The sequence below is a fragment of the Condylura cristata genome, unplaced genomic scaffold, assembly GCF_000260355.1.
Source record: "Condylura cristata isolate star-nosed mole 26May11 unplaced genomic scaffold, ConCri1.0 scaffold00011, whole genome shotgun sequence".
NCBI classification, from domain to species: Eukaryota; Metazoa; Chordata; class Mammalia; order Eulipotyphla; family Talpidae; genus Condylura; species Condylura cristata.
In genome coordinates, this window is record NW_004567112.1 from 35,431,481 (window position 1) to 35,444,595 (window position 13,115).

The 13,115-nt window shown below is 48.3% G+C and overlaps 1 protein-coding gene across 1 annotated transcript; it reads left to right on the forward strand.

The window, feature by feature from the left end:
* The first annotated feature begins 2,275 nt into the window (after positions 1–2,275).
* DUSP13 (dual specificity phosphatase 13) lies at positions 2,276–8,050 on the forward strand. Its single transcript, XM_004680747.2, has 4 exons — positions 2,276–2,424; positions 5,833–6,050; positions 7,345–7,552; positions 8,010–8,050. The coding sequence occupies exons 1-3, from the start codon at positions 2,276–2,278 to the stop codon at positions 7,542–7,544; spliced, it is 567 nt and encodes a 188-aa protein (XP_004680804.1). The 3' UTR covers positions 7,545–7,552; positions 8,010–8,050.
* Positions 8,051–13,115: the final 5,065 nt, after the last annotated feature.

The window sequence follows — 13,115 nt, forward strand, 5'->3', positions numbered from 1 at the left end:
CAGCTCGAAGCCGAACCGGAACTGCTTTGGGAGGCGGGGCTATACCGGCAGGAGGCGGGGCCCTAGGGGGCGGGGCCGAAACCGGAAAAGACGCGGGGCTCTAGTTGGGCTCTCGACCAGCTGAGAGGGAAAACACCTTTCGGGCGGCCAGAGGGCTGCCCGACGCACTCGTCCGGGCCAGACCCAAAGCTGGAGAAGGGGAAGAGTTTAGGAATTGGAAGGTGGGCCTGTGGGGTCAGTAAACATGGAGTTTAGGGGCTAGAAGGGATTAGCCAAATGCCTTTGGTGGGCACCTACCTTCTTCCCCAGCCGCCAATGATCACTGTTACCATTTATTGCCCTCTTACGCTTTCACAACGTAAGCCAAAAGTCATATAAATATCTGCTTAATCCTCATGCTAACGCCACAGGGTATTACGACACAGAAGGGCCAAGAAACTTGCCTGAGGTATGGCAGTTAATATGTGCCTAAGCAAGCCAATATTGCTACTTACATCTGACTAACATAATCTGTGCTCTTCTCACCTCGCTATATATCCCATCCTAAAGGGAAGGCCCCAACCAGGCCTCGCATTGATATAAACCAAGTCCAAAGCCACCCCTGGCCTGGGCTCCACCACCCCTTTGGCCTTGCTTTCTCCATGCAATACAGACTTCAGTGGCTCTGATGGGGTTGGGGACAGATCATAGGTCCTGTGTGGGTGCAGATTCCTTCCAGAGGATGCCCTGTGGTGGCCTCAAACTGGACTCATGGCTGTAGGCAGCTGGGAGCCTTCCTGCATTGGCTGGTGCCCATGCTGACTTTATCTGGGCCTGTGAAGTCCGATGAGAGTAGGTGGAATGGCTCACCCCTTCTGTTGATAACCAACTCTGGCAGGACATACACAGGCTTTCTCAGTTTCTATTTTGAGGACAAAGTCCTTACAGAAAAGGAATCTTCCTCCAACCCCAAAAATGTTTCTGATGACACATCCTTTGGCATCTTTGACTATTTTTTTTAAGATTTATTTATTTATGCATACAAGAACTGGGGTACAGGCCAGAGGTGGGAGAGAGTTGAGAGGATTCACCAGATAGCAGAGTGAAGAGTACTGAACTACACTGCTGAGGGAGCAGTGGGCAAGACAGGAGAGGTCTGCTAAACCATGTGGGTCAGCTCCCTGGTGGGGAGTTGAACTTGTGCTGCAGTGACTGCTGATAGCTTCACAGTGCTATGATTTATCCCCTTGTGCCACCAGGAAGGGCCCTCCTATGGTCCCTTGAAAAGTCTAAGGCAACATTCACTTCCCTTGTCCCTACCTTTTGACATACATAATCCAGTTCAGCCTTCTTTTCTGAGAAATCAGCTATCTTCATTACGAAATCACTCTTTAAACCTTCCTTCACAAATGAGCACCCTGTAGATAAGGCCCTCTATGTCTCATCTCCACATTTCTCTGAGTTTACAACTCCAAAAACTTTTGCCCTGAGAACCATGATCATATTTAGACATAAAGTTCCCACCCAGTTTGTGGCCAAAGAGACCTGCAGAGCTTTTTTGAAAAACACTCATGTGGGCCCTCTCTGGTGGCACAGCAGATTAAGCACAGCACAGCACAGCACTAAAAAGCTAAAGTCACTTTAATATGAGTTCGATCCTTGGCCCTGGAGGTGACCCACATGGTGTTCAGACCTCCTGACCCCGTCCGCTGCACCCTTTATCAATGTACTTCGACGATCTGCCTGTTCTGTTCCCTACTCTGTCTCTGGTGAATCCTCTCACTGCCTCTGAGCGTCTGGCCTATACCCCAGTTCTGTAAGCATAAATAAACAAATCTTAAAAAAAAAAAAGTCATGCTTGTTGTCAGCCACCTCCTCTACATCCTGCTGCACCATGTGGGTCAGCATGCAGAACCAGTCTTATTCTAGGCACCAAACCTATAAAATCCAACAAATATTTCTTAAGCATCTACTATTTGTTGGTACAAAAGTCCTTTGTTTCATTAATCCTCACAATTCTTTGAGGTAGGTGTAACTGTCCTTACTTTACAGATGAAGAAACCGAAGCTGAGACATAAAGTGATTTGCAAAGGTATGTCTAACTTTGGGTTGTCACGGAGTTTTAGGGGAAAGGGGCTGATGGAAAGAAAAGAGTCTAGTTCTCTCTGGAGGCACCGGTGACTTGCTGAGTCACTTGCTCCTAACCCACCTGTTCCTGCCAATCTCTGCGAAGGAGAACTGACACTGGAGAGACAGAGAGGAGTGACCGCAGAGAGAGGGGTGTGTGGGCTGACCCATGGCTGACTCCTCGCTCCCTGAGCTGAGGGGCGATGCAGATGCCACGCCTTGCCCCAGCATCCTGGAGCTGGAGGTGCTCCTGAGGGCGGGGAAGATCTCTAGCAGCCACGTGGATGAAGTTTGGCCCAACCTTTACATAGGAGATGCGTGAGTGATAGCTGATAAAGGACATGTGGGGGTGGGAACTAGGAGGACAGTCCTTTGGCCCTGATGGAGGCTGGGAAAGTTCTGGTGGTTGCAGTAAGACACTCAAAAGTCGGGTACACCCGGGAGAGAACCCAGCCTTAGCGGTATTAAGTCTGGGTAGGCTGCTGGTCAAACAAGAGTGAAAGGCAAGGAAAAAGAGCTTTCCATGCAAAGGGCTTGTTTACAGTTGCAAAGGAATCAGATATGGGCTGCAGGAAAGCCAGAGAGGGAGAACAACCCACAACAGAGGGAAAAAGTTGGAAAAGCGAGATCTCAGACTGTATTTCTAAAACTGGAAAGCCATGGGTGGGGCATGCGGAATGCTTAGGATGAGTTTCTTGCATTGTTGTACCCTTTGTCTTCCAGCTGGCAGGACTAGAGCTAACCTGGATGCATACCAACTTATCCTGTCATGGGAGTCTTCTAAAAAGTGGCAGCTGCCCTCACAGCACTTTTTTTGGCTGACCCATGCCCACTATTTTGAGTGTCAAGGGAGATCTACTTTGGAAACAGAAGAGCCAACACTCTTGCCAAAGAAAGAGGGAATGGCAACTCTTTTTTTTTTTTTAATATTTATTTATTTATACATATAAGAACTGGGGTACAGGTCAGAGGTGTAGGAGGTGAGAGGGTTCACCAGAGACAGACTGGGGAGCAGAACAGGCAGTTGTGCTGAAATACACTGCTGAGGGGACCAGCGAGTGGATCAAGAGAAGCTGCTGCACTGTATGGGTCACCTTCCTGGCCAGGAGTCAAACTTGTGCTGCAGTGGCTGCAGACAGCCTCACAGTGCTGTGCTTTAATTCATTGTGGCACCCTCTAGTTAAAGAGCACCCCGGATCGCAGCTCTTTTTTTTTTTTTTCCAAATGGCAGCTCTTAATGAAATAAAAGAGAAAGAGAGGGAAAGAGATCAAGGATGAGGGGAGCAGGGCTTTCTTATTTTCAAGCTGATGGTAACTGGAAGGCCATACCCCCATGTGTTCAGGACCCACCAAAGAGTAGCCTCAGCTCACAGAGAACAACTAAGTAGTCACTGAACACCAACCCCTCTCTACAAAGGAGAGATTGAGAGAGGGGAGCAGAAGTCTTAGCAGTGCCATAGAGGCCCCATGATGGGCACTAGATGATGCTGCTTTGGAGAGGTGCTGGGTTCAAAGAGCCAGGCGCTTGGGTTATCACTGAGGGAAGTTTCATCAGTGCTCCCCTTTCAGGTACACAGTGAGTTTCCCCATGAGGTCGACATTTAGTTATAGCCAAAAGGGCAGGTTTACTATATAAAAAGGGAAAGGAAGTAAAGGACAATTGCAAAGACACAAGTAAGCAGAAAGAGCTGCCGCTGTGGGTCTCCTTGGTAGCACAAGGAGTTAATTTCAGCACTATGAAGCCATCTGCAGCCATTGTGGCACAAGTTCGATTCCCAGCCAGGGAACTAAACCCTCATATGTCTCACCCACTGCTCCCCTCTGCAGGGCATTTCAGTCCATTTCAGTCCTGCTCCCCACTCCGTCTCTGGTGAGTCCTCACTTCCTCCCCCACCACACACAAACACACACACCTCTGAACTATATCCCAGCTCTTATATGAATAAATAAATATTTTTTTAAAAGGGGGGCGCCCTCCCTGGTGGCACAGGGGGTTAAAGCACAGCACTAAGAAGCTTAAATCACTTTCGCATGAGTTCGATCCCCGCCTGCCCTGGAGGAGATCCACATAGTGAGGCAGACCTCTCCTGTCTCGCCCACTGTTCCCCTCAGCAGTGTATTTAGTCAATCTGCCTGTTCTGCTCCCCACTCTGTCTACGGTGAATCCTCTCACCCTCCGCATCTCTGGCCTGTATACCCCAGTTCTTTATGAGTAAATGAATAAATCTTTAAAAAAAAAAGGGGGGGGGACCTCTCTGTTGGCACAACAGATTAAAGCACAGCACTAGGAAGCTCTCCGCAGCCACTGCAGCACAAGATTTGATCCCAGGCCAGGGAGCTGACCTACATGGTGCAGACCTCTCCTGTCTCACCTGCTGCTCCCCTCAGCAATGTACTTCAGTCAATCTGCCTGTTCTGTTCCCCCACTCTTCTCTGGTGAATCTTCTCATCTCCCATACCTCTGGCTGTACCCCAGTTATTGCATGCATAAATAAATCTTTAAAGAAAGAGAAAAAAAGAAAGGAAAGAGCTGCCCACAAAAGGGATAGGCTTGGTAAAAGAGACACCTGCATAAATATAGTCTCTTGGGAGAAAAGCCTTCTCTACTGCTTTGCAAAGGAAGAAAATTGGTTAAAAGAGTCACTTACATAGTCACAGGTGGGTAATGCCAGAGAGCCATAGCTTGCCAGTTCAGAAATTATACTGATATAGTGTTCTTCTATTTACGAAAGGTTTATTCCTTTGTGGAATTATTAACTTATTAAATTAGTTATTTCTGAGTGTAACTAGGTAGAACTGAAAGGACTGACGATTCTCTACAATGGCCCTCAATCTTGATATCCCCACACTCCATTCTGTGCCTCTGATACTTTTCTATATAGCTGGTTTAACGACTATGTTAATCATTTCTACTCCCCACCCCAGTTTCTAGTCTTGTGATGACTCCTTCCCAATATTTTCACTTAATATCCATCATACACCTCTCCAAACCAACATTAGGCTCTTTACCGGAGATAGGAGTGGAGTAGAAACAAGGAGAAATAGTTCTACTCTAAGTATCCCAGGCACAGGCTTTCTCTCCAGGACCTTTGTGAGCTGGAAATATGCAGTGTCTAAGTGTGGCCACCAGAGGGAGCAGGGACCCTGCCTGACTGATGACCAGGAGTTCTTAGAAATTCACTCCTGGGGTCTTCTCGCACACTTAGGACAGATATAGGGAGCAGAGGCCTGGGGAATGGTGATTTGGTGTATGAGATGGGGTCCCCTTCTTGTTTCCCAGCCTCCCTACTCTGGACTCTGAGTGGATGAGGAAGACTGACAGAAGGTGAATCAGGGAAGATGTCACCTCTGAACATTTGCAGATTAGAAGTAGGTATGAGGTAGTGGCCAGGAGAGGCCGGATGTGTGTAGGAAGGCATGGGGCAAGAAGGGAGCGGTAGTTAGATCCCAGGACTGAAGCAATCCTTTCCTTCCAGTCTTGGCCAAGGCTGGGGCAGGTCATCTCAGGAAGCAAAGAGGATCTAAAGACAACTCTACACTACCAACTCTCCCCCAGAAAGATCTGTGGGTAGAACTGTGAGCTATGGACCCCAATTCAAGCTTGCTGGGTTCTTTCTGGCTCCCTGTGGGCCCTAATGGTTCTGTCCCTCTGAAGCAGAGGGCCAGGCAAAGCCTCCTTCCTACATGCCACATCTCAGCCAGCATCAACTCTCTCCCCTCTCCCAGGGTCACTGCAAATAACCGCTTTGAGCTATGGAAGCTGGGCATCACCCATGTGCTGAATGCTGCCCACGGGGGTCTCTACTGTCAGGGAAGCCCTGATTTCTACGGCAGCAGTATAAGCTACCTGGGGGTGCCAGCCCACGACCTCCCAGATTTCAACATCAGTGCCTACTTCTCCTCTGCAGCTGACTTCATCCACCATGCCCTCAACAAACCTGAGGGTAGGACTTGGGGGTCTGCATGTATATCCTTGTTCAAGTATGGGGGATGATGTCTAGTTTCCCTCAACATTGGTGCTCTTCCACCCCTCATTTTCAAAAAGACATCAGGTTTTTAAAAAGTCTCAGCTCAGTGCTCCAGCAATTTATCCAACTACGTTGCTTCACATACGGGGAAACAGACCAAGAATACAGGAAACAGACCATGAGCAAGGTCCTGAAACAAGTTAAGAGCAGCTCAGGATTGGAAGCTGAGTCTCCGAAATAGTAAAGCATTTCTTTCTCTGGAACACTCAGCTCTGGGAAATCACTATTCAGGACCCAGATGTCTGGTTTCTGCCCCAGGGTACTTACACAGGAAAAAACCTCTAATATCCAGATTATAACAAGGGAGCCTGGGAAAGTTGGAGCTGCACTGTTCATCCTGGGAAGTAGTGTACCCTTGGCTCTGGCCCTAGGAAAGCCAATGTCCCTCTTTCTCACCTATATGATGGGAAAGACAAGACTACACTCATCTTTCTCACCTATATGATGGGAAAGACAAGACTACACTCAGTTTCTCACCTATATGATGGGAAAGACAAGACTACACTTATTTAGCATTTTTTTTAACACCTGACATTCATTTGCTCTTCATTCACTCACTGTGGCAGGTACTGAGCTAGTTACTAGGAATCTGCATTTAGGTAAGGCAGGGTCCCTGCCCTCATGGAACTTGCCTTGAGTGTCTGGTAGAAAGACAGTCAAATTGGGAAGTTATATGAGTGCTAATCATATGAGTGGGCATACTGATCCCATATTTATTGGGTCACATGCAGAAAGGTTGAGCTGCTCTGTGATTCAATACCATGAATGAGCAGGAAATTCTTTGCCAAGAAGCCATGGCTCAGCTGAGAGCCGACAAAGGAAAGGCAGACATTAGTCACACTAAGAGCAGGGGAAACGTTGCACAGGTAGTTGGAATAGCATATGTGTAGGCTGGTGGCCAGAGACCATGGCAGCTTCAAGGACCTGAAAGTTACCCACGGTCCCTAGAGCTGAGAGGAGGGTGGGACGGTCTGAAATAGAGGATCTCCTAAGCCATACTAAGGAGTTTGGACGCCACCCCAGGTAGGCAAAACAGGTGTGGGTCTGCCCATCTGACAGATTCGGAAATGGAAGCCCATAAAGGCTGAATAATTTGCCCAGGATTACAGAGTATGCATAAAATGGGTCAGGGAGAGAAACTTGGTCTCACCCCAGGCTCTGGGTGGGCCAGCTGGTGGAAAAGGGTCTTTTACCAGCATGTCTTCCTCAGCCAAGGTCCTGGTGCACTGTGTGGTAGGTGTGAGCCGCTCCGCCACACTGGTCCTGGCCTACCTCATGCTGCACCAGCAGCTGTCCCTACGCCAGGCAGTCATCACCGTGAGGCAGCAACGATGGGTCTTTCCCAACCGAGGATTCCTCCGCCAGCTCTGCCAGCTAGACCAGCATCTGCGGGGTGCAGGCCGGAACTGAGGGACCAGGTGAGGGCTGGGTAAGGCATGAAAAAGTGAGACTGGGTGCAGTCAGTAGTGAGAGGTGAGGTGAGGGTCTGGGCAAAGGGCAAGGGTTGGGTGAGGACTGGCAGGGGACATAGGGCCGTACCAGTTCAGAAACTCATTGTTAGGGCTATGTGTGGCCAACGTAAGTGATGAAGGGGGCTTAGCCCACTCCCCAAACGACTCAGCTCCCTTTGCTGACCCAGGATCCTACCAGGATCTGGGGAAAGCAGTCATCCAATAGGACCTCAGTCTCCCCCAGTCCACCCAGATTTTTCTGAACCCAGAGAGAACAGAAAGGCATAAAATGCAAAGGGGAGATGCTGCCCAAGCTGCCTCCTTGACCAAACACCAAAGGGGCTCGTGCGCATGGCGCCAAGGCAGCAGTATAGCCAGTCCCGTTACTTAAGGTGTTCCTAAACCTTTGCATACCTTCCCTCAGGTCTGGACTCCATGCAGAGCTCTGAGGAAAACCTGGCTGCAGCTACCACTCAGGCTCAATCAATTCCATGTCACCCCTGCCTCACCATTCTCACGATGGGGAAAGAAAACGGGCTTCTGATACCAAGACCTCCTCTTGCTTGATATAAAATTCTCCTGTCATCATGCCATTCAGTTTTCCACCTTGGACCCAGTACCCCAGGCCCTACCTGCCCTTCCTCCCCACCCAATCACTCTTCTGATCTCAGAGGTCCACAGAAGGAACCTCTCTAACTTTTAACCTGGTCTGCTTCTAGGGATCCTTTCAGGACTAAACGGTCTTCCTGAAGTGTGTCCAGACTCCTTCTTGCTTTCATTTACCCCTGCCTTCCTGTCCAGTGCTCCGTGCAGCTAACGATACCGCAGATGGTCCTGGGTTTGCCCACAGGAGAGGAGGACACCTCCTCTCCCCAGGCCTCTCTCCCTCTCTCCCTCCTGCTGAGGCCCTAGTGTGTCCAGCTGCCTAGGAGGAGGAATTGGGCTCCTCCAACAGCACAGCTCCTCAGTTCCCAGCCCACAAATGTTCGCCAGGGTGCTGCTGCAGTTTCCTTAACATCAGCTGTGTTTTCCTCCAGCATCTCTTGGGAAGAGGCAGGTGGGGTTTATTCCTGGAGTGGAGTGGCTCTGGGGACACCAGTATTCTGAGGGAGTGCAGAATGCCCACTGCCCTTCTCCCACCAAGCCCAGATAACATTTGCCCTGTCTGTCTCCAACAGCCCACCTTCCCCAGTTACATCCCTGGGGGCCATCAGCTGGGATGTCAGGTCCCCAGAATGCTCTCTGTTCCCTTCATCCTGACTCCAGCTTCTGCTCCCCTTACTGCTCCTTCCCTCCTTCTCAATCCTGACTATGACTATGTCACATTGTTACAGGGCAACCCAATGTGAAGTGGGTTGCTTGTCTGTGGGTCCTCACCCGTGCGCTTAAAATTCTATTGTACTGCAGGCACAAACAAAAAGGGTCAGTAATGGGTTTATTTACAAAGGGGAAAGTAAAAGAACAAACCAGGGAAAGAGAGAGAGACAGGAGTTAAGTAGAACATCCTACCAGCTCCACTGACTTGGAACTCCAATAACACACTGAAAGCTCATCAAGAGCCTAGTGTCCAGCCACCAGCCATGTGGTCCAGTCAGAGAGTGTTTAACATGGCTCCCTTATATAGACCCAAAAATCCCAGAATGCCCGCTTAGCTCTGCCCTTGGGTCCTCACAGTTTTCCCTGGGGTATTTCTGGGAGTTGTAATTTCAATAACTGGAATAGGGGGTGGAATCCACAAAAATGCAGAGTTCCTTTGGGATATCCTTTCCCCCTAACACCACCACCCTGTGGCTCAGCAGGGCTGCCAGCCAAGGTGGGTGTTTGGCCAAGGCTCTCCTAAGAGTTAGGAGAATAGCAGCCTTCTCTTCCTGCCAAGGACTTCCCAGCCATGGCCCAAATCACTGCCCGCCACCCATAAGAGCTATTTTGTTTCTGAGTGTATAAATAGCCCAACTAAAGGAAAGCACTTTAGCAATACTGACCCGTTCTCAGATGCTGTTGGGAGGGCTAACATCTTGGCAATGGGATAAGGGCAGGGTGAAGAGTTGGTTTAGAGTTTGGGGATGAATGTGATGGAGAAAATTAGGGTATGGCTGGGGTTGGTAATTGGGCTGGGGTTAAGTTGGGTGGAAAGCATTTGTGGGGAGCTCTGAGGATTAGAGTACCTAAGTATGAACCAAGAATGGTGCATTTCCATCCTATTCTTTGTCCTCTAAGTGGGGTTCAGGAACCTCACAGAGTAGTAGATCTCTGATCATGCTCTGTAACCTCACTTCTACAGGCATGGGACCCTAAATACTCTGATTTCCATCATCAGTGTCCTATTAGGCAGCTGACTTTGGGAGAATCCGTTGGTCTACAGGACTTTACAACTCTGGGGGTACTGTCTGCCAAACAGCCTGTACAGCTGTACACAGTAGCCCAGGGGCTGGGGACTCTGAAAATGAGAGGGCTGTAGGGGGAGGTTATCTCTTTGCATGAGTCTTAGGCTCCAAACATACCTCCTCATCCCTCCCAGCACCTGTACACATCAGACCTTACACAGAAGACTCAACGCAGAAGCAGGTTTAGGTGACAGTTGTTATCCCTGCCAACCTGGGGCTTGGTTTACCTGCTTGTACACAGACCTTCCCTCTCCCTCAGAACTGGTCCACAGTCCCTGCCGCTGGGCTCTGCTACTTTATTTCCCTGGTGCTGGTGCTGCTGCTGCTGCCATGCAGGAGGCTTTGACCCCCATAGAGGCCCAGAAGATGGTAATAGTGCAGTGTGGGGTTATCCCTAGAGCCTACTATCCATCTGCCGCCCACATTCCCCTTCAGCTGTGTCTTAATAAATAAATAAATAAATAAAATGTATTGATTTATTAATGTATGTAAGAGCTGGGGTGTAGACCAGAGGTGTGGGGGTGGTAAGAAGATTTAACATTCAAGTATGGGTGTATGCAGAGAGTCTCCGGATAGCAGGTAAGAATTTTAATAGATCCAGGCCCAAGATCCCTAACTAATCACAGTTAGCCTTGGAAGAGACCTTAAAGACCATTTTCTGGTCTCAAGGATAGTGGATGAGTCAGGAATGTCATCTGGGGAAGATAACAGCTCAGCAGATGTGGAATGGTTCCTGGATACATGACTTCTGACTGTGGGTAGGGACAGTCTTTATAAAGATGTGCTCTGGGGCTCCCTGATGACACAAGAAGTTAAGTCTCAGCACTATGAAACTATCTGCAGCCACTGCAAAACAGGTTCATTCTCCAGCCAGGGAGCTGACCCACATGGCACAGCAGACCTCTCCTGTCTCGCCCACTGCTCCCCTCAGCAGTGTACTTAGTCAATCTGCCTGTTCTGCTTCCCACTCTGTCTCTGGTGAATCCTCTCACCCCACCCCTGACCTCTGGCCTGAATCCCAGTTCTTGTACGGATAAATAAATTCTTAAAAAAAAAAAAAAAGACATGCTCTGAACCACACCTGACACCTCTGTTTCCTGCCCACACACCCCTCAGCTTGTGTCTTCTGGGCTAATCCTATAGTCCTGTGCTCCCCACAAAAGGCCCATGGACCTGAGTTCTGATGTTGCCAATGCTGCCATTTCTATCTGCTGTAAAATACTCTCCTCCCTGGGTTCACCTGCCTGTGAACGCTCCTGGTCTAGCGTGGGTTCCCCATGGGAACCTCTGCTAGGCTAGTGTGGGTTTCCTCGCCTAGGTAACACTACTGTATTCCTTCTAGGAACCCTGCTAGGCTGGGTGTGTGTTCACATGCCTAGGTGAATTCCAGTGGGTTCATAGGGGTTCACATGGCTAGATGAACCCCACTGGCTAAGTATGTTCATCTACCTAGATGAACTGGGTACCTCACTAGCCCCCTGGAGTAGTATGGGTTCCTCATAGGCATCCCCACTGGGATAAGTGTAGATTCACTTGCTTAGGTGAATCCCACTCAACGAGTGTGAGTTCCCTTGCCTGGGATTCATAAAATGAACTCCCCCACTGGACTAGTGGATGGTGCTTCCCAGTGATGGGTGATGTGTAAATGAGGAGTTATTGTTTAATGGTGACAGTTTTAGTTGGGGCATAACCAAACATTATTTAAAAGGAGGGTGATGATGTTCATACAACAGTGTGAATCTACTTGATTCCACAAAACTATGCACTTAAAAATGGTTAAAGTGTTCAATTTCATGTTATGCATATTTTGCCACACTTGAAAAATTGAGATTAATCTCCCTAGCATTAGGATATAGAGGCTGTTATTACCTTCCCCCCTTAAAAAAAATGATTAAAATAGGGCCTCCCTAGGTGTGCAGGGGTTAAAGTCTCAACACTGTCAAGTTATTGGTAGCCAATGAGTTCAATCCTCAGACAAGAAGGTGACCCACATTGTCAAGACAGTTCTCCTGACCCACCCACTACTCCCCTCAGCAGTGTATTTCAGTCAATCTACCTGTTCTGTTGCCTACTCTGTCTCTGGTGAATCCTCTCACCAGTCACACCTCTGGTCTATACCCAGCTCTTGTATGCATAAATAATTCTTCAAAAAAAAAAAAAAAAAGAGCCAGATACCAGAAGAAATGGGTAGTTGGCCCTAAAGGTTAAGAGTTCATTTCTAAATCTTTTCTCTGATGTTCTTATAGGTTCTTAATTTAGCCAAACAAGCTCTTCTGGCCTAATCAATGATATGGATGCATTGAAGATTAAAACATTTTCCTGGCATGAAAGTAAAAAAATAATACAGAGTTTGCTTGGAGAAGCAGTTCTGATGCCTGTTAGCAACCATCTGAAAATGATCCTGGATTTGTTGATGGTGGCAAACGTGGTTGTTGACACTGATTTTTTTGGTGACAATGATTAAAACCATTTCCTGAACCCAAGTCTGAATTCCTCCTCCTGAATGAACCAGAAACAGAGCCTCAGGAAATAGTTAGCCCCCCCCCCCAAAAAAAATTAACTATAAACAAACTTAAAATTTCCTAAAATTACTAATTGAGAACAAATTAGAACTCTTTGGAGATTCTCCAACCCAGAAAGAAACTGAAGGGTCAGCTCCATGAGCCCCCACTTCTCCAGGAAGGTATTGGGGTGACTGCCTGACTCAGCATTCTGCATCCACTGAAATGGAGTGGATATGTGACCTTCATGGTTAGGCCACTGGTGACTGAATAAACCTCAGGACCCTGGAACCCAAGAGTATTTCAGTAGATCCACATGATCCATTCATTCACTGGCTACAAACATCACTTTCAGTTTTTGGTTCAAAAGGACAACCCTAGACATCAGATTCCTTCCCTCAACAACACAAATCCAGAGACATGGAAGGATATTCCAGCTGGAACTTTTTTTAAGATTTACTTTTTATTTATTTATGCATACAAGAATTGAAGTACAGGCCAGAGGTGCGGAGGGTGAGAAAAAGATTCACCAGAGACAGAGTAGGGAACAAAACAGGAGATTTACTGAAATACACTGCTGAGGGGAGCAGCGGGCAGGTCAGGAGAGGTCTGCTGTGCCAAGTAGGTTAGATCCCTGGCCGGGGA